The 26,716-nt window shown below is 36.4% G+C and overlaps 1 protein-coding gene across 1 annotated transcript; it reads right to left on the minus strand.

The window, feature by feature from the left end:
• Positions 1-888: 888 nt before the first annotated feature.
• On the minus strand, positions 889-25,768 carry LOC117318716 (manganese-transporting ATPase 13A1-like). The gene is made up of 25 exons (XM_033873675.1): positions 25,493-25,768; positions 23,202-23,291; positions 22,061-22,248; positions 21,129-21,357; positions 19,998-20,067; positions 19,523-19,629; positions 19,139-19,268; positions 18,300-18,482; positions 17,441-17,578; positions 17,179-17,299; positions 16,465-16,616; positions 15,983-16,158; positions 11,882-11,992; positions 10,398-10,523; positions 10,026-10,131; positions 9,437-9,546; positions 7,106-7,195; positions 6,720-6,884; positions 4,762-4,899; positions 4,032-4,149; positions 3,402-3,598; positions 2,675-2,814; positions 1,983-2,091; positions 1,621-1,764; positions 889-1,100 (listed from the first exon to the last, which is right to left on the minus strand). The coding sequence occupies exons 1-25, from the start codon at positions 25,751-25,753 to the stop codon at positions 993-995; spliced, it is 3,507 nt and encodes a 1,168-aa protein (XP_033729566.1). The 5' UTR covers positions 25,754-25,768; the 3' UTR covers positions 889-992.
• Between the last annotated feature and the right edge of the window lie 948 nt (positions 25,769-26,716).

Here is a 26,716-nt window from a genome sequence, read left to right on the forward strand (position 1 = left end):
AAGTGATTTAGGTAAATCACTGTAATAAAGTCTTTGTGCCCACATTTTAATTGACACTAATTCTTTTGTGACTGGAGGCCCAATGGGCCTGTATCACTTATCTGTTCTGCAGCTAAACTGCAGACTTTGTTAAAAAATTTATTTCATAATAATGTTGAACTTGATCGTTAATGTGGGACCCATGTTAACAATCCATCTTTTAAGCTCACTTACGCTTTTTTTATGGTATCTGTCATGTCCAGTGCCAAATTTTAACAGCTTCATCTCATAACCAAGGTCAAATGTGCAATAGCAAAATAACCAACAGCTTCATCTCATAACCAAGGTCAAATGTGTAATAGCAAAATAACCAACAGCTTCATCTCATAACCAAGGTCAAATGTGTGATAGTAAAATAACCAACAGCTTCATCTCATAACCAAGGTCAAATGTGTGATAGTAAAATAATCAACAGCTTCATCTCATAACCAAGGTCAAATGTGTGATAGTAAAATAACCAGCAAGTTCAGATCATGATATTGGACAATTTGCATGTTAAAATAGAAGGCCAACAAATCTGTCCAAATGAATGACCTTGACCTACTTTCAGTCATGACTTGCCGACTACTACAATTTGTGTATCAACACACCTTACAGTCATCAACTTTCAGTAATCCCATTGTTTATATTTCTGGTTTGAATCATTGAGTTGTGAAGGTAATAATGATATGGATAGTATATGTTTATGACACTGATATGTTAAACTTAAAACAAACATACACTACTCCAGACACCACCCACTGACCCAGAGATTTTATAGAAAGGCTCTGTAATAGTAAATTTCAACTTGCTTAACATAATGCTTTAAAAGATTGTTGAATTAATTTCAAAGAAATAAAGATATCAAAATTTTGATCCCATATACAATTTAATATTCATCATCATTTTCCATTAAATTAAAAAGTACATACATTACAATAAATTCAATTTATTAAAAAGTTCCTAGTGTCACATCATCCTTGGCGGAGTTTTCCTCTTCCGAATAAAAAGAAACATATCCTGTCCAAAAGTAAAGCACCCACAACATCTGCCAACAATGTAGAAAGGACAACATTGCGGAACTGAAACAATAGGAAACAGTTAGTTAGACCAGATTTTTATAGAGATTGAAGATTACAGATGAAAGATAATTAACATCAATAGTTGAACAGGTGAATTAAAAGGAAAATCTACAGACAGTTGTAGCTGTCTCTGAACTTTTTTTTTGCAGTATTCTAAACATGTTAACCAAGTGACCAGCTTTATTATGAAATAATTATTCGATCAATATTACAGGTGTACCAAGCTGCCCCATCAACTTCTACCACCTTAGTGTATATGAAATTATTGTGTAGCCAAAAAATCTGTCAATTTGATTGTAATCTCATGTCTCAAGTCATTTGTATCATGAAGATGACAAAGTGTAGTTGCCGAAGCGTCGCACATTAAAAATTCAATACTGGTTGAGATATAATCTGTTCCATAACGAAGGAAGTCCCTCAGAAATTTTATAAAATCCAATAATTTCATCCTTATTTATTTTAAGATCTTTCTGAAATTGTCTAGAAATTATCATAAAGTATCCTTTGTCTCCTGCCTCACCTCATCTGGCAGGGCCACTAGTTCAAACTGTTCTGTTATATCTGGAAACATGCCACTGGCCAGACCCACTATGGAGCCTGCCGAGATCATCAGACTGTACACTAGTGGTTTGTTGTTCCGTAGGCTTTCCATGAATGGTTCACCCTGTAAACAAGGGGAGACAACTCAATCAGAAACATTCATTACTGGGTATTTCTAATTTTTTGTTTTGTTTTTTGTTTTGACATATTGAATCATCTAGAAAATAAATACATGTGCATTACAAAGAAAAATAGTGGAAAACAACACTGTTCCATTTTGAACTTATTTAAGCAGCAGCAATGAAAATCAAGTTTACATATATGATAATAAAGGAGTCTTACCCTATAATTAACGGCAAAGGTGGATACTTGTAAAGCCATTGATATTATATACACTGTAGTATTTAATAGACTTGGTGAAAATTTTGCTTCTAAATCGATCTTGTCAACCCTGTGAATAAAGCAAAACAGTTTTAAAACAAATGATATGATATATAGTCATAAGCCAATGGTCAAACTGGTTCATTGTGCAGAAACAATTCATATATGATACATATTTCAAAATTCAGAGGTTTTCTGAGAGCAAACTAGAAAATGTCTACAAGACATGAATGTCCCTGCTCCTATGCAAAGAACTTGGTTTATGATGACAGTACACTCCGTTTTTTTGTGATATAACTCCATAACATAAGAAATATATTTATGTTAATCCTTATAATTTAATCTATACCATGCAGAAATTCACTTTATTGCTGGACGCTTTTCTCAAACAAATCATAACGCTGCTCAATCCACAAATCAAAAGCGACATTATAAATAGTGATGTCATTTTTAAAGTTAGGGACTGATAACATAAATTTCTAAGCCAATGAAAATGCATGTTACAAACAAGATTAAATTATGACACTATGGTTTAAACATAAAGCAAATCTATTGAAGGAATCTCAAGATATACCCTTGTTTCCTGACAGGATGGGGTGCAGCTAGATGGACGGACGGACATAGCAACGCTATAAAATAACTTTTAGACTTACGATGGAGCCAACTCTTTGGCGCCCTGCACCAGATAAACGAGGCAGGCGAAGTGAACAAAAAACTGGAGCAGCACAGTGAGTAGCGTGTACAGGTTTAGTATATTGGTCAGTGGACGCTCCTTGGATAACGTCTTCAGGGGCTGTAAAAACAATGACATTGACAACATCATAAAGCTTAAAAACAATGACATTGACAACATCATAAAGCTTAAAAACACTGACATTAACAACATCATAAAGCTTTGGTGTTACACTGGAGTTGTTCAAATTCATTTCAATTTGTGTCAAATAAATTGTATTAATTGAACATGTTTTTAATGAATCGGACATCTTCATGTATATATCAAACAAAATCACATCTAAGTTCCTATACAATGGTACATGCATAACATCAAGGTTCTCCTATACAGTAGAACAGCTTTACTATTTCTGATAGGTAGACTCTTCTGTTTGCTTTCAATGTACATGTAGTTATCAATTAGAGTAGATAAGTTGTCAAGACTTATTGGTATAATGTTGTATTAACATTCACAAGAGGCCTTGACATACCTCCATGACAATATTACATTTTAAATAAGACGAACCAGTTAAAACCATACAGACAAATTTTGTACCAAACACTGACTTGAGAATAAGTCAATTGTGGGTTTTGTCAATAACTCCTTCATAGACAATAAATAACAAACTGGTGATGGTTCAGGGTCACTGATAAGTTTGACTTTCTCACCTTTGACCTTGATATAAATAGAAAACATCCCGCCAATAGAAGACCCTGCATGGTGGCTTGACTGTCACTGAACTTGATGCCGTCCAGGTACAGGACGCTCTGACTGTAGGCTAGGATCAGGGCATTAAGGGCAAGAATTTTAAACATTTGGAGTGTGGTCACTAGGGTACAGCGCCCTTGTTTAATCACATGGCAAACTGTAAATAAGAAACATTGTGATTATATACTACAAAAAAATTCTCAACATTTCGAACATAACAGGCATATTCTGTCTCAAGGATGCTGGTACACACAATAAGAAGGAAGACCAATGCTGGGATTTAAACTTCCCACTCTACAAGTGTATACCCTACCACTAGGTTTAAGAGAATTCCAACAAGCTGGAGCTGATAAGGTAACCTATAGATACTCCACACAATAACTTTTTAACAGTAAATCGGTTACATTTTATTCATCTCATTTTCAAATTACAATGGTGAGGATGGGATACAGTTCAGTAACCTACGAGTACTGACCACCAAGACCGCATAATATGTAGATCTTGATGGTGTGAATATAAACTAAATATGGGGTTCATGAGATATCTTATACACAAGATTTATTCTACAGAGAATAGAGTTTAATACTCACTACACATTGTGGTAGACAGTTTAGATGTAAATGGTGAAGCTATACTGGCGTCTCCTAATCGGATCACTTGAGCTTTCTCCTCCTCCTCTAAATCCTTCAGCATGTTAGCAAGTTTTTTCTTTAGAGCAAAACGCAAATTAATATTAGAATTTATAACCAATCTTGAGAGGCGTACATATATTACAAGCATTACTGTACAATATTAGAATTTATAACCAATCTTGAGAGGCGTACATATATTACAAGCATTACTGTAAAACACATTACCTTAATCTGTTACTATTGGGTAACAATTTGGAATTTCAGTGTGTCCAAACTTTTTGTGGAGAGCGAAAGGTAAGCATCTCAAGAGTTGTAAGTTTAAATACTATCATGCAGTGAACTATCAACATTTCTTTATATTTTTTCCTGAAAAATGTTTACAAGTTGGTGTTTACATACAGATATGATGAACTTCAAATTTCAGCTGTCAGAGAATCACACTATAATACACCAACAAACTGTATAACATGTTTTCTTAATGGATAACTCCATAGAACTCGGCTAAAGCTGTCAGCATTAACAGTATTAGAGAATCAGTCACACGTCTCCAAATAACACTATACTTGTTTCATTTCAGGTGTTTACCTAACAATATAGCTGATCTCCAAATAAAAATTCCATTCCAAGATAATGTTTTAATTGTACAAATAACATAGCAATGATAACAGCCCTATAATTGGAAACGAACCTGTGCGGGCGCCAGATTATCTCCCCTTGCAATAGCTCTCTGCTTGGCTGCTCTGCTTCCTCCCTTAGAACGGGACATCACTGAGTGTTTATCGTTTTGATTTTCACTTGATCCTGCCTCTCCATCCACAGACGATCCCTGACAAAGTTAATGATTTAAATCTATTTAAAAGTGATCTCATATTTCTATCACTAATTACTTTTTCAAGAATCAATTACTGTAAATATGGTTATTTCCATGGAGTTTTTAATTTCACAATTTCGATGGGTAAACTATACCCTAATACACAAGTATATCATAGAAAATTTCAACCACAGTAAAGTTACACATTATACAGTACATGTGGTCTAATGGTAGAATACATAAAATAAATTGATCATTGTTACTAAAGTATTCTAATAAATATTGTAAATCAAAGTCCATTAATCTAACCAAATATCTTCTTTGTAATTTATGTGAAAAAATAAAGAGAGTTAATGACAGTACTAAAAGTTCTGGTTGAATGATAATGTAACATTAGTATCATAGTAACTATTAGTGTTGAAGATTGGTAGGAAATAAACAACTAGAAATTGTTTCGGAACAATTTGACGGGCTTTTCACTATTTAGCATAAATGACCTAAAGGCTTGGTATTTCCAAACATAAAAAACTATTTTAGAACACTTGATAGGTCATCCACATTCTAGTTTTGATTAATCTGGCATCTGAGATATTACATTTCAACAAAGGAGTGGACGAAGGGAAATAACTCGTACAGCCTTGTACGAGTTATCTCCCCTCGTCCAACTTACGTTATATCTCAGATGCCGTTATATATCAGATGCCAAATTAATTCAAAATGGCGTTCCGCGTTAATGGTAAACGTTACCGAAACACCAAAAAACATGAAAATCATCAGAATAACATTTTGAATCATACTTCAATTTCTTTTTTTGGAAAAAGATTAAAAAATGAAGATTTTCTAAAAATAGACCATAGCGAACGCTTTTATTTGACCTCTGACCCTAAAACTTTTAGTGAGTAAAAGCTAGAGCCAGGCTTTAACTACAAATAACATAATTACCTGACCCCTGTAAAATGAATACTTTTTTAATTATGGGCATTTTAAGCTTTTTAATACATGACGTCATGGCGGCCATCTTGGATTTCAAATCAACTTAAAAAATAACATAACTTGGCCAGGACAATCCAAGGATTATTTTAGCTAAGATTGAGATGAATGCCACTTGTGGAACTTGAGAAGAAGTTTAAAATGTAACACACTTTTCTATATTGAAATATATAGAGGGAAATTCAAAATGGCGTACAACAGAAACCGTATGTGTCACAGAAAAACTGAAAACTTTAAATTCATCAGAATGACATTCTGCATCATACTAAGAATTTGTTTTGGAAAAATATTTAAAAATTAAGATTTTCTAAAAATAGACTAACTTGACCCCTTAGCGAGCTTTTTATTTGACCTCTGACCTTAAACTTGTAATTATATAAAAGTTAGCCCCAGTTATTATCTACAAATAATATAATTACATAACCTCTGTATAATGAATACTTTTTGAGTTATAGTCATTTTAAACATTTTAGGTATGACGTCATGGCGGCCATTTTGAATTTTCTGAACTACTTAATTTTGTTACATGAACATCTTCAGACCTTCTTATTAAACAAACCTACATCATTTTAAACATAACTTATACCATATTTGCTGAATGGCTGTCACAAAATCAAGTGCAGAAGAAGAAAAATAATAAGAAACATAACGGAAACAATAGGTCTTTTCACCACTTGGGTGAAAAGCCCTAATTATAATTGATTATGGATGTTCATATCCAATTTACAAATTATTTGTTATCAATAAATCAATTAAACCTGAAAATCAGTCAAGTACTGGTTCTATATTCAATAAAGATACAATAAAATAAGCACAATGAAAGACTCTGTTACAACATGTATTACCTCATCAGCAGGTCTGCGCTTCTTTCTCTCTGGTGGTTTTTCTGGAGCATTACATAAAAGGGCCACACCAACATGGGCATGTTTGAGTGCTCCGACATCATTGGTTCCGTCGCCACACATCAATGTTGTGTAGCCATAGCTCTTCAATGTTGTTATGACGACCTCCTACAAAGCCAATGAAAATAGTTATTAATCTACTTATTTTATATAGTGTAAACATAATGCTGCTATTAAACTAGTAAGTGTAAATTAAAGGATTTCATTTTAACATCAGTATAGGACAGTACCTTGTCAAGAAATCTATAGTTTAATATGTGATCCCTATGTTGTAAAATGTAATTAGTTATAAAAATATTGTTTAAATTAATCGTGATAATTAAACTGACCTTCTGTTTTGGGGCCACCCTGGCAAATACACGAACATTTGGTAGAAGTATTCTCATCAACTTAGGGTCTGCTTGTATGTAAGTTAGAGCCTGAAATTAACAACAATAGTTGTAGCAATGTTTACATAAGTACAGGGTAACAAAAGTTGTTTCAATGTTTACATTAATAAAGGTTAACAAGAGGCCCATGGGCCTTAACGGTCATCTGACAAACACTTACACTCACAGCAGGGACACACACCCCAATCCAGCATTATTACCATAAATTATTTATCGCAGCCAGTTATGTTTTAGATCAAATTTGGTTTTTATCCATTTAGCTTGTCCAGGAAGAGCAGCATCATAAAGCAAAATTTTAGCCAAGTTCCCATTTTTGGGGCATGCCCCTCTGTCCCAATGGGTCAGACAAGACTCATTTATATCAATTAGGATTGCCTTTCCCCAATGATGTTTCATACTAAATATGGTTGTAATCAATTCAGGCATTAAGGAGGAATTGCATTTTTAAGAAATGTTTAACCTAAGCGCTCCTTTTGCCCCATCTTTTTTTCCCCAGGGGTCAAACCTGTCTCATTAAAAAATATGATTGCCGTCACCTTATGTTTCACATCAAATTTGGTTGTAATCCACCAAAAGGTAAGGAAGGATTAGGATTTAACAGCAAATATTCACCAAAGTTCCCCTTTTGGGGCCCTGCCCCTCAGGCCCCAGGGGTCACACTAGCCTCGTTTATATAAAATATGACCATCCTTCCCAAAGGATGTTTCACACCATATTTCGTATTAATCCACCCAACGGTTAGAGAGAAGTAGGATTTATAGCAAAAATTCACAAAAGTTCCCCTTTTGGGGCCCCGCCCCTCTGGCCCTAGGCGTCAAACCAGCCTCATTTATATAAAATATGATTGTCCTCCTCCAATGATGTTTCACACCAAATTTGGTAATAATTCACTATGGGTGTTAGGAGGAGTAGGATTTTACAGCAAAATTTCATCAAAGTTCCCCTTTTGGGGCCCTGCCCCTCTGGCCCCAGGGGCCACACCAGCCTCATTTATATAAAATATGACCACCCTCCACCAATGATGTTTCACACAATATCTGGTTGAAATCCACCAAAGGGTTAAGGACGAGTAGGATTTTATAGCAAAATTTCATCAAAGTTCCCTTTTTGGGCCCGTCACTCTGGCCCCAGGGCTCACACCAGCCTCATTTATATAAAATATGACCGCCCTCCCCAAATGATGTTTCACAACATATCTGGTTGAAATCCACTAAAGGGTTAAGGAGGAGTAGGATTTTATAGCAAAATTTCATCAAAGTTCCCCATTTGGGGCCCCGCCCCTCAGGCCCTAGTGGTCACACCAGCCTCATTTATATAAAATATGACCGCCCTCCCCAAATGATGTTTCACAACATATCTGGTTGAAATCCACTAAAGGGTTAAGGAGGAGTAGGATTTTATAGCAAAATTTCATCAAAGTTCCCCTTTTGGGGCCCCGCCCCTCAGGCCCCAGGGGTCACACCAACTTCATTTATATAAAATATGACCGCCCTCCCCCAATGATGTTTCACACCAAATTTAGTTGTACTCCACCTAAGGGTAAAGGAGGAGTAGGATTTTATAGCAATATTCACCTAAGTTCCCTTTTTGGGGCCCCGCCCTTCTGGCCCCAGGGGTCAGACCAGCCTCATTTATATAAAATATGATTGCCCTCCCCCAATGATGCTTCAAACCAAATTTGGAAGTAATCCACCCAAGCGTTAAGGAGGAGTAGCGTTTTGAAAGAAAAAGTTTACGGACGGCGCACGGCGCACGGCGCACGGCGGACGACGACGGACGAAGCACGATGACTATAGGTCATCCTGACCCTTTGGGTCAGATGACCTAAAAACAGTTGTCAAATTGTTCATATAAACATAAACACAAGAATTCCATAGAAGTGGACGTGTCCCCTGCCCAGAAAGGGTGGGAACAACTTTCAACCAGTCTGAGCACTATCAGCATCCTTCGCCTATTAAAAAGGAAAATTCAAACAATTTATTGATAAATAGCTTTAACAAGAATTCCAAGGAAGCAGATGTGCACAGAAACAGATTTTCTATTTAAAGTAACAGTAACCTTGACCTTTGGACCACTAAAAAGACAATCCCATGCAGGCAAGATCTGTATTTACATGTGCGGATCCCCCCCCCCCCCCCCCCCCCCCCCCCCCCCCCCCCCCCGGCATCATCGCAAACGCCGACAGTGATAATATATTTCATGGCAGGGGCATAAAAAAATCACACATCATATGAGATGATGACCTGTGACAGATACCATACAAAGACTTACCTCTCCGGTCAGACAGAGATCATATTGACCAATCAGCTCTTTGCGTATATTGTCTATTTTTACTGGTAGTATAACCTTGTCATCTATTGACTGCCAATGCCATGCAGAATCTGTAATAGAACAGTATGTTTTATTCCTCTCTCCTTTAAACTTACAAACTACTATTTAAATATGATACAACAACTATTACCACACCCATACCTACAGAAGTATCTTGTGAAGAATACAGTTTTATCACTTTTAGTGCAAACACAAATGTATTATATTAGGTGATCAATGATAAACACTTTCCTGAAGATCTAAGGTTACATTTGTCATTTGGAGGAGTGAGGTTGACAGTTGTGTTTGGTGAGTGTATTATTGAAGATCTAAGGTTACCTTGTCATTTGGAGGAGTGAGGATGACAGTTGTGTTGGTGAGTGTATTATTGAAGATCTAAGGTTACATTTGTCATTTGGAGGTGTTGGGATGACAGTTGTCTTTACTGAGTGTATTATTGAAGATCTAAGGTTACATTTGTCATTTGGAGGAGTGAGGACGACAGTTGTGTTTGTTGAGTGTGTTATTGAAGAGATCTAAGATAACAAACCTTTGTCATTTGGAGGTGTGAGGACGACAGTTGTCTTTCTGGTAAATCGGAGCTCTTTAGCAACATGGCAGGCTGTCAATGGGTTGTCTCCCGTTATCATGACAACCTTCATAAACAAACAGTTCACATCATTACAAAATACTTCAATATATTGTTCATAAGTTATCATGACAACCTTCATAAACAAACAGTTCACATCATTACAAAATTCTTCAATATATTGTTCATAATGTTTTCAAACATACATCAAAAGAACATTGTACAATTTTTGGTGTAAAGCAGTAGTTGTTTAGCAAATAATGATGTTATCCATCTTTCTATTATTGAGAATAACTATGGATAACTTTAAAACTATTCATCAAAAGTACCTACATGATGAGATGAATTGATGATTTCCTTGACAACAGCTTTGGAGTCTGACTTGAGTGGACAAGAAATGATGATAAATCCACAGAAATCAAGGTCACATTCGACATTCTCGCGGGACATATCTCGTACCTGTAATCAACATAATAAAATCTCTGATAAAGCACAAACAAACTTTTTAAATGTTTATTGAAATTGTTGAAATAATGATGGCTACAAAGGTATTTCTACAATGATGGCCTGACTAAATATATGTAATCTGATCACTACGATCATCTTTAATATCCTTGGTCCTCAAAGAACAGATTTTTTGCTCTGCCTGCAGCCATCAGATCATGAGGTTTTTTTTGTAATGTGCCATCGGATCTGTGAGTAGCTTGTAACGTGTAATCAGATCTGAAATTATTTGTGACCTGCCACCAGATCCGAGCTTATTTTGTGCCATGTCATCAGATCTGGGTTTATTTTGTGCCATGTCATCAGATTTGAGATTATTTTGTGACCTGCCATCAGATCTGAGAGTATTTTGTGACCTGCCACCAGATCTGAGATTGTTTTGTGACCTGCCATCAGATTTGAGAGTATTTTGTGACCTGCCATCAGATCTTAAAGTATTTTGTGACCTGCCACCAGATCTGAGAGTATTTTGTGACCTGCCACCAGATCTGAGAGTATTTTGTGACCTGCCACCAGATCTGAGAGTATTTTGTGACCTGCCATCAGATCTAAGAGTATTTTGTGACCTGCCATCAGATCTGAGTGTGTTTTGTGACCTGCCACCAGATCTGAAATTATTTTGTGACTTGCCACCAGATCTGAGAGTATTTTGTGCCATGTCATCAGATCTGAGAGTATTTTGTGACCTGCCATCAGATCTGAGATTATTTTGTGACCTGCCACCAGATCTGAGATTATTTTGTGACCTGCCATCAGATCTGAGTGTTTTGTAACCTGCCATCAGATCTGAGATTATTTTGTGACCTGCCATCAGATCTGAGAGTGTTTTGTAACCTGCCATCAGATCTGAGAGTATTTTGTGACCTGCCATCAGATCTGAGTGTGTTTTGTGACCTGCCACCAGATCTGAAATTATTTTGTGACTTGCCACCAGATCTGAGAGTATTTTGTGCCATGTCATCAGATCTGAGAGTATTTTGTGACCTGCCATCAGATCTGAGATTATTTTGTGACCTGCCACCAGATCTGAGATTATTTTGTGACCTGCCATCAGATCTGAGTGTTTTGTAACCTGCCATCAGATCTGAGATTATTTTGTGACCTGCCATCAGATCTGAGAGTGTTTTGTAACCTGCCATCAGATCTGAGAGTAATTTGTGACCTGCCATAAGTATTTCTTTACCTGCTCTCCAGTCATGATGCACTCATCTACAACACTTCAAAAAGGACTGTTTTGTTAATCAAAAGTTACCCTCCTAACAAGCAACTGATTGAATATGGGACAGTGTTCCCTGCTTGACTGAGATAGTTACCTGTTGATGGGAGAGATTGCCCAGCCTTTTATGACCAAGAGCCAGAACTCTAGCTCCCCGTCGTGCCATCTCCAAGTACACTGCATCATAGTGGGCTGGGGGACTCTTAAACTGCAAACATCACAAGACAGTGAAATAAAATCACATAAAATAAATCAAACCTTAGGGAGATTATTGGTATTGTGTCTGATGTAGAATTACCTGGCTATCCCAGTTAGTTAGAGATACAGAGCCAGTTAGTTAGAGATACAGAGTGATTTAAGAGTCAATATCACATAGTTGAAGCAACATGTTAGGCAGTCCCTGCCCTGTAGAGTCTTCTCTACGCCTCCATCGTTTGACTCATGGAAACACTGGCTGGAAAACCTTTGGTTTGACATAAATATTCATATTTTAATCAACCAATGAAAATGCTTCTGATTAATGGAACTTTTCTTTGCCTGGAAAATAGAAACGGCATACCAAGATGCCTGCACTCATGTGTTGTCATGGTCTGTGATCTGTCATCTTGCCAAACAAACCAAAGAACAAATAAAATAATGTTTCTGATTGGTCAAATTTAAACAAGAGGCCCAAAGGGCCTTAACGGTCACCTGAGATTTGAAATATTTCGGTCAACTAAATTGACCCTTTTTGGCCCCACCCATCAGTCCTAATGGGGTCAGTCTATGAAGAGTATTTGATTCATACATATAGTAGATAGGAAGATTTTTGAAATTTCAGTCAATTTGACCCTTTTTGGCCCCGCCCACCAGCCCCTGGGGGTCAACCAGGGCCAACATGTACATAACATCAAACTGTAATCCCATGCTGATAATTTGAACCAAGTTAGAATGAATTCCAATACAAATCCAACAAATAATAGTCAAAAATGTGATTTCCCTATATAAACTATAGTAAAGTTTACCCCCTACCCAGGGGCAAACGTGAAACCCCAGGGTCATGAAATTCACAATTTTGGTAAAGCACCTAAAGACCCTTCCATCTATGAAGAGTATTTGATTCTAACATATCTGAGAGTAGAGAAGAAGATTTTTGAAATTTCAGTCAATTTTACCCTTTTTGGCCCCGCCCACCAGCCCCTGGGGGTCAACCAGGGCCAACATGTACATAACATCAAACTGTAATCCCATGCTGATAATTTGAACCAAGTTAGAATGAATTCCAATACAAATCCAACAAATAATAGTCAAAAATGTGATTTCCCTATATAAACTATAGTAAAGTTTACCCCCTACCCAGGGGCAAACGTGAGACCCCAGGGTCATGAAATTCACAATGTTGGTAAAGCACCATAAGACCCCTTCATCTATGAAAAGTATTTGATTCTAACATATCTGAGAGTAGAGAAAGAGTTTTGAAATTTCAGTCAATTTGACCCTTTTTGGCCCCGCCCACCAGCCCCTGGGGGTCAACCAGGGCCAACATGTACATACCATCAAAGTGTCCTCCCATGCTGATAATTTGAACCAAGTTAGAATGAATTCCAATACAAATCCAACAAATAATAGTCAAAAATGTGATTTCCCAATATAAACTATAGTAAAGTTTACCCCCTCCCCAGGGGCAAACGTGAGACCCCAGGGTCATGAAATTCACAATTTTGGTAAAGCACCTTAAGACCCTTCCATCTATGAAGAGTATTTGATTCTACCATATCTGAGAGTAGGGAAGAAGATTTTTGAAATTTTAGTCAATTTTACCCTTTTTGGCCCCGCCCACCAGCCCCTGGGGGTCAACTAGGGCCAACATGTACATACCATCAAAGTGTCCTCCTATGCTGATAATTTGATACAAGTTAGAATGAATTCCAATACAAATCCAACAAGTAATAGTCAAAAATGTGATTTCCCTATATAAACTATAGTAAAGTTTACCCCCTCCCCAGGGGCAAACGTGAAACCCCAGGGTCATGCAATTCACAATTTTGGTAAAGCACCACAAGACCCTTTCATCTATAAAGAGTGTTTGACTCCACCATATCTGAGAGTAGAGAAGAAGATTTTTGAAGTTTTAGTCAATTTGACCCTTTTTGGCCCCACCCCTCAGGCCCCTGGGGGGTGGGGACCATATAATTCACAATTTTGGTTGACCTTCAGCCATAGAAACTTTCTGTCAAATTTCATTGAATTTTGTTAAGTGGTTTTGGAGAAGAAGTCGAAAATGTAAAAAGTTTACGGACGCACGACGCACACCGCACGACGGACGACGGACGACGACGGACAAAAGGCGATTAGAATAGGTTTTCCGATAGGTCTCAAAATGCTTTGTGCATAACTAGGCACCAAGGGAAACCTACATATGAAATTTGAGAAAGATGTCCTCAGTACATTCTGAGAAATGGCGATAACAAACTTCAATTGTCAAAATCCAAGATGGCTGCCTGTCGGCCATGTTGTTTTCCAATAGGTCTCAAAATGCTTTATGCATAACTAGGCACCAAGGGGAACCTACATATGAAATTTGAGAAAGATCTTGTCATTGCATTCTGAGAAATAGCGATAACAAACTTCAATTGTCAAAATCCAAGATGGCTGCCTGTCGGCCATGTTGTTTTCCGATTGGTCTCAAAATGCAATATGCATAACTTGGCACCAAGGGGAACCTAAATATGAAATTTGAGAAAGATCCCTTCAGTACTTTCTGAGAAATAGCGATAACAAACTTCAATTGTCAAAATCCAAGATGGCTGCCTGTCGGCCATGTTGTTTTCCGATTGGTCCCAAAATGCAATATGCATAACTAGACACCAAGGGGAACTTACATATGAAATTTGAGTAAGATCCCTTCAGTACTTTCTGAGAAATGGCGATAACAAACTTCAATTGTCAAAATCCAAGATGGCTGCCTGTCGGCCATGTTGTTTTCCGATAGGTCTCAAAATGCGATATGCATAACTAGGCACCAAGGGGAACCTACATATGAAATTTCAGAAAGATCCCTTCAGTACTTTCTGAGAAATAGCGATAACAAGAATTGTTTACGGACGGACGGACGGACGGAGGGACGGACGGACGGAGGGACGGACGGACGACGGACCACGGACGCAGGGCGATTTGAATAGCCCACCATCTGATGATGGTGGGCTAAAAATCACATAAAATAAATCAAACCTTAGGGAGATTATTGGTATTGTGCCTGATGTAGAATTACCTGGCTATCCCAGTTAGTTAGAGATACAGAGCCAGTTAGTTAGAGATACAGAGTGATTTAAGAGTCAATAACACATAGTTGAAGCAACATGTTAGGCAGTCCCTGCCCCGTAGAGTCTTCTCTACGCTTCCATCGTTTGACTCATGGAAACACTGGCTGGAAAACCTTTGGTTTGACATAAATATTCATATTTCAATCAACCAATGAAAATGCTTCTGATTAATGGAACTTTTCTTTGCCTGGAAAATAGAAACGGCATACCAAGATGCCTGCACTCATGTGTTGTCATGGTCTGTGATCTGTCATCTTGCCAAACAAACCAAAGAACAAATAAAATAATGTTTCTGATTGGTCAAATTTAAAAAACCATTTTCAACAGAACCAATCAGATTACTGAATATGGTTCATAAATGATTCATGAATATGAGACATTTTGTGCAAGTGCCCAATGGGATCGACTGAGCCATGCAAAGACAGATCACTTGGGTACTGAAGATGATGTTACGTAACTGCTTATCCTTCACTTATAGACAAATTTTAATATTACAAAGGATTTAGAGACATCGCACTGTCAATTGGAGGGCATCAGGCCCAACGTCAGTTTTAAACACTCCAACCATGACAACTGGTCAAGTAAGCTCCACACCATGAAGGAGAGTGAAAAAGGGCTTTAACTCTTTATGGGCTGACAAATAATTGTAGGATGAAGTGACTCACAGATGGACAGACAAGCTCATTAGATAAACCTATGTTGCCCTCCAGTTGAATGAACTAGTCTAACCACAAAATTTCATCAATGACTAATCAACAAATTTGGAATAGAGAAGGTAATTTGGAAAAGAATTTGTATTTCCTAACAATCATCAATCACGATGGGAATGAGAAATTCCCTTGGGAAACAATTAGAAATAAGTTTTACATATGACAAATGTGTATTTCCACACCTACCATAGATTTAAGTGTCTCCGGGGCCCCCTTTACCGTTGCAATGTACTCTGTGTCCATGGCGCCAGGTGGGGTGTGCCCAGAAATAACAGACATGCGTTTTAGTGCACTGGAAAAGTGGTAACGATGGAATATCTTGAGACCATGTGTCTTGCGCTTCAGTGGTACCACAGTATCACCTGTCGACAAAGGAAAGGTCAGAGTTCACATGGTTAGCTTATTCCTTGTAGTCAGTATGATAGCTTTTATAAATACCAAGTACATGACTTTGAGATATATTTTATTGGAAAAGCAGTTCACTATATTTCTACATGCTACAGCTTGTTGTATAAGCAATAGTGACAAATGTCTTTGTCTTAAGTTGGCCATATTCTATGGCAACATACAAATTTTGAGCAATAATCTCCCAATTTATGGTATAATCAAATAAACTATGTACCTATTTTAGAAACAATTGACATGTCTATGGTTTTAATCTAACTGACCTTTGGTCAAATTCCACTCCACAGCCTTGAGAGTGGCCTTCTCCAGGGGATCCCCCACAAGGTCATCCTCTAACTGGACTAGGGCATGACAGGTGGCCAGCACATGGACAGTCTGTAGGGATGCGTCACTCACAAGTGAAATCTCATTCCCACTATATTAGAGATAAAACTAGTGCTTATATTGAACTTCAACATGTCTGAAGTACAGTTAGTTTTCTATCACTATAAACATACATATATTAGCAGTAATCACATTTTAGCACTTTTCAGGCTAAAAGCATTTAACTTATATATGATTGCACTAATTACAGTTTCTCCATATTGTTTCCTATCACAGGGAAGTTTTCATACTTTAAGATTTCCTTTACCAAAATTCAAGCAAAGAATATTTTCTATTGGTTGATCACTTTTTAGATAAAAATAGACTCTACCTGTTGTCAGACATACCTGTATAATGTATACTCGCTTTGAACAATAGTCATCAAATATTGTTTCCCGTCCATATGAAATTAATTCAGCTAAACAATTACGCTATTTTTCTACTGGTTGTTTTACAAATACACACATGTATTAAAAATAAGATCTTTTATTGGAAAGGTTATGAAGAATAGGTCAGACAGGCTCTGTAGAGAGTCATTACTTCTTTTCTTGATTTCAGATTTTTAATTAGTTTTGTTTTAAAGGGAAATAATGTTCCATGTAGCAGTGACCTACTTCATTCCCGTTACACCTTCTACTACCATGGTGTCTGCAGTCAAAGTTCCTGTTTTATCAAAACAGCAAACATCCACTTTCCCAGCAAATGGAATTCTGAATGGTTCTGTACAATACACATCTACAAAACAAGGAAGTAATGGGGGAATAAGAACATATCAACAGAAATATCACTTCATGTTATTTCTGATCAGTTTATGAAGGAAGACCGATTATTTCAATCATATATTTACTTTGCGTATAAATGACCTAAGATACTTACAGAGTTTACTGAGGGCCAACAAACTGGTGTTGACAGCAAGGGATAACTCTATAGGCAGTTCTGGCGGGACCACAGATGTTAGAATGAGAGTGCATTCTAAAAATAATTTGTAGCGATTCCTTTCTGGGTCTTCACTACCTAGATTAGGGAAAAATATATCAACATTAATTTCAATAAACAATGGACTTATTTATAATTCTGAAGTGCTTACAACCTTAGAACTATGTGTAGTACAACTTCTATACATGTGATTCCAAATCTATACATATGTAACTGTTACCTGAACTCAACACTATCTATTACTACCTCCAGCAAAGAATCACTTCCATATAAGCATAAAACATCCAAATTTCTCCGAATGAAAGCTTACACATATTGATTAAAAGAATTATAACAATTTTTCTAAACAGATGTTATGGAACATGTTCTTCAGGTTGGTAAGTATGTAATGTCAATAGGCTTTGAACAGAAACTATCCAATAATTTTATTTTAATCCAGACATAAACTGAAGATGTGTCTCCACCAAAGACAATATAACTTTGACCAATATACATCACAGACTAATTGCCTTCACACCTGCTGTGTATACATATACAAGCCATGACCCTAGGGTTCTGACTGATAAAGACCAGACATGATTGACAATAGTAGGCACTGCATGGATGCCATGCAGTTTGGTACATTAGTAACGGCTTGACGTCAGATGGAGGGAGATTGTTTTTGAAAAATGTGAGATTTTGTCTCAACGCTTGAAAGAGGTCTTCATGGGAGAAAGCCTTCAATATTATAAGTCTCCCACCGAGAACATGAGAGGTGGCAACCGTGTAAACTGTTGACAAGTCTCCAAATACAACATACCTTTTATCCAGACATAGGCTGCCGCAGCAATGGCAAACACCAACAGAAATAAGATGAAGACAAACGTCTCTAAGTTGTTTGCAGTCACTCGTTTCACACCAAACAAAATGGTTCGTAGGAGTTTACCTTGGGAGGTATTGAAACTGTGTCGTAACACATAGGCAATACATCCGTTGTCACCAGCTGAAAAAAAAAACATAAAAAAAAGCTTTAGTTATTAATAGATCTGAGTCACTGGGTGAGATCACAATACTGTATAATGCTGCAATGTGGCCTGGAGATAGTTAAAAATCAAGCTTGCATTTTCTCTACAATGTTCACAATAGTACATTTAACAGTCGCATGTTATCCTTCATTTAACAATAACAGATATAGAAATAAATGCCACATTGTTCTCAATCTTTATTGTGTAAATCCATTTCTACCACAATACCCTGTGTTATTCAACTCTCAAACCATCAGTTAATCATTACAGCTGTTGATTAACAATCTGTTTATACCACACGTGGTATAAACTCTGTACGCATTTCTATTGGCTAACACGTTGAACTTTGACCCAGGCTGCAATTGTTATTGACGTCATCAATAATCTAATGACGTCACATCACCGGGTCCCGGACGTCACCGGTACACTTTATTTGCATACGCGAAATTATACTTGGCCACGTTTCCCTTTGATTCGCTAAAGCTCGTGTCTTTTGTAACTTTAAAAAAATAACTTACTCGTGTGAAATAAATTCCATATCCAACAACCACTCGTTGTGTAACCTCTATGTATCCTCCTAAGTTAACATATCTTTAAATAGGAATTTCTAACAAGGTAAACAGACAAATCAGACCTTTTAGCCCTGGTCCTGTTTTACTGGGTGGTGTATGTTGTACCACCTTGGTCCCTCCATACAACACATGTAACTTTCCATCCATCTCAATATCTAACACATGACTGGGCTCCAAGATTTCAACAGGTTCCTGTCAGCAAGGTCAAGTGACATTACATGGTTAATAATCCGAAACATGTCATTTACTAAACAACACAGGAAATATCTTAAAAACACATAACAATATGTTCAAGTAAAAATAATTTTAAATACATTGGTAAAATTATCTTTAATTTCAACATACAATAGAAGTAAAATCACATCAACTCAAACGATAACTTACATAACCATATCGGATCTGCAGTTAACTTTTAAACTTACAGAAAATTAGTTATTGAAGCTTACCTTCATCACTGGAACAGACTCTCCAGTCAGCATAGCTTCATCAACAATACATGGTCCCCGTAGTAACAGCAGGTCACATGGCACCAGGCGGTCCTCCTGGGAACGACCTAGATCAAATATTCTATTTACTGACTTGACACATGACATAGATATCATGTATAAAGTACTAAGATAAGTAAACAAATGTACTAATGACAAATTTTAAAGTAATGTAATTTGATTAATGGACAAATTTTCTCTGATTATTTCCAGAATCAGAGGTAAAAAGTTTTACATAAATAACCTGGGACACTAGATTTGTCTGAATAGCTATGAAAATGGCTTTGACTACAAAGCTACAATCCCCATTAAAGTTAGAAAATAAGCTGCATTTACAGCTTTTATACACATATTTACTTTATATGTACATGCTATCCTCTAACACCAACATATATCCAGAGTATTAGAATTTCCATGACAAATGGTACTCCCTTACCTATTGAGACAATGTCACCTGGCACTAACTCATTGGTCATTATAGGTCGCCAGCGTCGGTTTCTATACACCTGTGTCATTGCAACATCAAAATCCAAGTTAAACAATATTTGTTAATCATCCACCTTATACTAATGCTTTTAGTTCCTTTTGAATTAATTCCTTTAAACATTCTGGTGGATACTGTAATTCTAACAAAAAATGTTTTCTGTAACAAATACAATTTACTTCCGGTTTTCATTAGTTTTTAAATGTACATGTATTTATACCTGCAAGATTATTCCCATTCTTTAAACAGGTGTTATGTACTCATACCTGTATGGTTATTCCCATTTTAACAGGTGTTATGTACTCATACCTGTATGGTTATTCCCATTTTAACATGTGTTATGTACTCATACCTGTATGGTTATTCCCATTTTAACATGTGTTATGTACTCATACCTGTATGGTTATTCCCATTTTAACAGGTGTTATGTACTCATACCTGTATGGTTATTCCCATTTTAACATGTGTTATGTATTCATACCTGTATGGTCATTCCCATTTTAACAGGTGTTATGTACTCATACCTGTATGGTTATTCCCATTTTAACAGGTGTTATGTACTCATACCTGTATGGTTATTCCCATTTTAACATGTGTTATGTACTCATACCTGTATGGTTATTCCCATTTTAACAGGTGTTATGTACTCATACCTGTATGGTTATTCCCATTTTAACAGGTGTTATGTACTCATACCTGTATGGTTATTCCCATTTTAACATGTGTTATGTACTCATACCTGTATGGTTATTCCCATTTTAACATGTGTTATGTACTCATACCTGTATGGTTATTCCCATTTTAACAGGTGTTATGTACTCATACCTGTATGGTTATTCCCATTTTAACAGGTGTTATGTACTCATACCTGTATGGTTATTCCCATTTTAACAGGTGTTATGTACTCATACCTGTATGGTTATTCCCATTTTAACATGTGTTATGTACTCATACCTGTATGGTTATTCCCATTTTAACATGTGTTATGTATTCATACCTGTATGGTTATTCCCATTTTAACAGGTGTTATGTACTCATACCTGTATGGTTATTCCCATTTTAACAGGTGTTATATATTCATACCTGTATGAGATATGGTTTATTTCCCATCTTCCTTATCTCTGTCATGTTGCGGAGCTGTTGTTGGACCAGGGTTGCTTCGAATGCAATGAGCATAAAGAGTGTAAAGATACTGTAGTACCAGTACTCATCCAAACACCACAGTCCTACACAGAAAACCTGGAACACGAAAAATGGTGCCGTCGCTCGCTCCTGAAACAAGTCCATAAACTGGGGGATGTCCATCTCCATTCTACAAATATAAAACAAGTACTGTGCATCTCAATTCTAGAAATATAAAACATGTATGTACATCTCAATTCTACAAATTTAAAACATGTATGTGCATCTCAATTCTAGAAATATAAAACAAATATGTATATCTCAATTCTAGAAATATAAAACATGTATGTACATCTCAATTCTACAAAATGTATGTACATCTCAATTCTACAAATATAAAACATGTATGTACATCTCAATTCTACAGATATAAAACATGTATGTACATCTCAATTCTACAAAATGTATGTACATCTCAATTCTACAGATATAAAACATGTATGTACATCTCAATTCTACAAATATAAAACAAATATGTACATCTCAATTCTACAGATATAAAACATGTATGTACATCTCAATTCTACAAAATGTATGTACATCTCAATTCTACAGATATAAAACATGTATGTACATCTCAATTCTACAAATATAAAACATGTAATGTCTCTTCTTTCTTCAAACACAAAACAAATAACTGAATGAAAATGAAACAAATATCAAATCATAACAACCTCACTTATTCACAGGAATGTTTAATAGCGAAGACAGTGTTTCACATTCAGATAACCATTCTGTTTATTTCTGTACTAAAATTCACAGGACTTCAATGTTGAAGTGATTTTGTCCTTCTAAACTAATCCTTATGATCTTTGACCTTGTAGGTGCCTTACATGTTTCGTCCATAGATTTTCTCCACCTCCTTCACATTGGAATCTTCCTGGTAGCCCCGCCATTCTGAGAAAAAGCCTGCTGTTCTGTCAGTAGGAAACTTTACTTGTACAAACTGTTTCTTTTCCTCACGATCATATACATAATGCATCTTTTGGAAGTAGAAAGACAGAACATTTGGTGTTGAACTCTGAAATGCAAATAAGCCAAGGTAAAAACATGTCTACAGATTTGTTTTTATAACAAGTTTGGTGACAGGTAGAAATGTTTCAATTAGTAATTAAAAGCTCTACGATAACAATGATTACAGAGGAGAAGTTGATATAATGTACCTGGTAAAGGCCTACGAGCTAATGAAACTAAAGTAACCATTGATTGAGATGCCAGTTTTTGAAGATTTTCATGTCATTCTGCTGTTTCGAGAAGTGTGACCTTTTTTTTTTATCTATTGAAGCATAAGTGATATTGAATAAAATACAGTATGAGGACTTAAGCTGTATTAAGGACTAAGGGTATACAACATAGAGAGAAAGGGAGCATAATTATAACACCAGCATTAAAAATATATTTGTTTCCTCTTTACCGATCCATGCTAAAAGGTGTTGGGTAGGGAGGTAGGTGAAGCATTTTGTTTTTTATTGCTCAATTACAGGTACATAATTAATTATTTCCTTTCCTAAGTTAAGACATTATATAGACTTATAAAATGTATTATATGATGGCAAATCATAAAACACAGAAATAAATTAATGTAAACTTGTAATAATTATTAAGTATAAACGTTGTTTTGGAAGGAAAGGGGAAACAATCAATATTTTATTTTAGGCCCGTACCAACTGTGTACCACACAGATAAAACTAGCTGCCGACAGCACAGTTTGTTTCATGCATTCTCTACACATCTAATACTACAAATTCAAGTATTCATATTTTAGCAGTCATCTAGCAAAAAATTATTTGCTATAAATTATGATTGTACTAAAATTGCAGTTTTTGTAAGTTGATTTTTTTGCCTAATATTTGTGGATGTATCAATACATCAATGTGATGTGCTAACCTGTACAAATATTATAATGCACAGAATTTTGAACACACCAAAGTATATATGCATGCTGAAAGTCAGAAATTAATATGCAAGTATTACCCGATCATGATGGAGTTTGACAAGCTCAGTAGATCCATTATTTGGCGTGGGAACAACTTTCAACCAGTCAGCACTATCAGCATCCTTTGCCTGTTACAAAGGAAAATTCAAACATTTTATTGATAAATAGCTTTAAACAAGAATTTCACAGAAGTTATGTGTTGCCTGTGCAGAAAGTTGGGCAATTACCTTGACCTAAGGACCTGAAAAACAATTTCAAGCAAGCACTTGTGGTAAGGAAGATCTGTATGTAGTTTTAGTTTGACGTGCTCAAGGGAACGTGAGTTATCGCATATAGAAACCTCCATGCAGATGCCGTCACAGACATAGTGATGCAACACAAAAACAGTATCCAGTCATACACCATAATTATTTTGTACCAATCATTTCATAACAAGCACAAATCATTTTGTACCATATCAATTCCATAATATTGCGATTTTGCATCATAAAAGGATTATCCAGGATTGATGTATATGTGTATATACATGTATATATGTAAACATAAATGACACAACAAGGCATGTATATATATATATTACAAAGTAACACAACTGACAAAGGAAGACAACTTTATGACTTGAGTCCTTAACGGGCCTGGAACTCAGGATCTACAGCACCCAATCGCCTAGCCAGAAATACCCACAGCTTAATTATACCGCTGTGCCACATTGGTGTTCTTATATATATATATATATATGGTAATATGTTTTTGCGTCCCTGGGTTATACTGATAACACGATACTGTCTTAGCGAGCAGAACTAATCAATATAAGGTATGTTAAAAAAGTGTCACAGGTGTTTATTTCATGGTTGATTGACCATGCATCATACTTGCTCAGGTAATGCTTGATTAGATTTGTAATCTTAAAAGTATTTCAACTGTAATATTCAGATACAAAAAAATCTTTATTGACAATATCCAAAGAGATCAGTATTAGGAAGTGTTTTTTTAAATATCTATATAGGCCTTTCGATCTACACTTGCACCAAAGACTTAAGGTTTTGTACAAAATATGTCAAAAAGTAGTTTTTTTCCCCCAAATTTTTTTTCTTTGACTTGGGGAGAGGATCCGGACAATGTAATCACGCAAGAACCCTACTGTAATACCAAATATCAATATGCCTTTCAAAACTTGCACCAAAATGTTAATATTAGAAAACCAGTGTGAATGCTAGGGTAACAACATTAAATTTCTCTCTTTTTTGAAGAGATGAACTAAAAAGCAAATATTATGTACGTCGCCAACAGAAACCTTCATAATTTTCTTTTCAATAAAGTAGAGTGGCACACTACATTTTTTTTTCTTAATTTTCAACATAGGTATATGACCAGCAGGTAGGGAGTATGAATTGTACCTGCTGCCCCCATTGCATGATCGTAAGAGGCGACTCAATTTGAGATCTTGTCATTTCTCTTCTTTCTAGCAACTTTATTATTACTTTTCCTAATGTCTCTTTTGACACTTCCTCCTTTTTGGCCTTTAGTAGAGTGTTTACCCATGTGATGAAGGCTTTGGGATATGTCCCCTGGTCGAGACACACCAGAGTGAAATAATGGCGCTGCTCCTGTTTGAATTGAAGCTCATGAACATTTTTGTGACTGTGGCGGCCAGTTTTCCTATTTTCAGTATGATATGACAGGGTAAGGTATCCTGCTGGATGTCTTTGACAGTATGCTTAAAAAAGTTGAATTCATAATCATGCTAGGAGACAAACAAGAACATACTGCAGCCTCCCAAAACATACAAATATACATTATATGGATGCATTTCGCACACAAGGAGGTCATCCTTAAACGACTATATATAGCTGTTGATTGGATGTTAACTGTAAAAACCAAACCAAGCCAAATAGGCACAAAGTGGTCCATCAATATTTCTTCGTATCACTATATGGTACAACATGACGACAACATGGTACATTAAATGACAATGGTACAAAATGACATACTGTATTTATTACATGTATATTTATTTGTAGCACTTCATAGAAATGATTGTTGAATATGTTTGATAGACAGTATTAGTATAGGCAGAATAGGCAGTTTTGTATTTTTGTACTGACAAAAACGCTAAAATACATGTAACCACAAATCTAAAGGAACCTCGAGCTCGCAAACGTAGCACAATATGGAAAAGTTGAGACTTGGGTATTTGCTGATGCGAACATATGTTTAATATAGTTTATACCGGATGTAATAATCGTCCTGCGATTAGTTTACACAACAAAAAACGACTAAATTATGTTGACCCATTGGAACCTAACTGTGTTTTCTCAAAATTGTATACCTTTGAGCATGTAAGCACGCAGCGGACGTCCACCGACCAAAGGCAAAACAGAGAAGACAAAATCTGTAAAAATCCTATGAAAGCAAGTGCTATCAAACCAGCTTCATAGTAGTCTTCAAGGCCATACACGCACGTCCAGCAGTAAAACCATACGCTGTAAAGCAAAACGAACGGTCCTATATATCCGTGCAATAACAACGGTCGTATATTATAGCAAGTAACAGATTGGACTTCTTCGTTTAGTGGTGTCGACGAGGCCATGATGCCTCTGCCGAAATAAAGTCTGCGTCAGCGATGCGCTTAGCTTAAAGGTGACGTGTATACAAACATTGAGCTGACGATGATTCGTTTACAAAAATTAAGGATAACTGTGCCTGGGGCTTTACCAATAATATTTAGTGAATATAGCACCTGAGATGTAAATTGTCAGATCAAACTGGCATGTTCTACCATATAATACACGTATGTCATAAATATCGAGAGATTCGCCTGTCTTACATAAATTGCGCCTTAACTGGCATCGTCATAACTATGGGTTATGTGATAAACAGAATATCACCTTGTGCAGAGACCTACTATTAGTATATATATATACTATATGTCCCCTTACTATGCCTCCTCTATACTATTAGTATATAGGTATCTACCTTGTGTGTGTCATAATTAAACTCGCTGAATAATGAATTTGATATCTCAATCGCCCAAATGTTCGTGCCATATACAAATGTAATAGAGCGCATGATTATTAAATTTTAAATCACTGCCTCCGCTAGGGATCGAACCCGGGACCTCTGGCTTCGAACCCGGGACCTCTGGCTTACTAGTCTTACGCTCAACCGATCGAGCTAAAGAGAAGATCTCTCTAGCCGAGCCGTATATTGCGGCTAGTATTTACCAGGGTTACATAAATATTTACATCTCTCCCTTCTTCAGCTTTGTATTCTGAGTGCGAATGAATTATCGTATACGCAGTGAAAAAGGTTTCAGCGGATTAATAAGCGCGTGAATCGGAAATATAATTATGACGTCGTCCATTTGTGACTTTACCGGAACGTCAACTAGCCGGTGTAGGTGTAACGTTGAAAATGGATTCCCGTGGAAAATGGAACGGTTCCATTTTCAACGTTGAAAATGGAACCGGGATGCCGTGGAAAACGGAACCAAATATTAAATTTTCTTTACATACCCTGTTGAAAATGGACCCCGTTGAATATTGAACCACAT

Source organism: Pecten maximus, chromosome 2, assembly GCF_902652985.1.
Source record: "Pecten maximus chromosome 2, xPecMax1.1, whole genome shotgun sequence".
Lineage (NCBI taxonomy): Eukaryota > Metazoa > Mollusca > Bivalvia > Pectinida > Pectinidae > Pecten > Pecten maximus.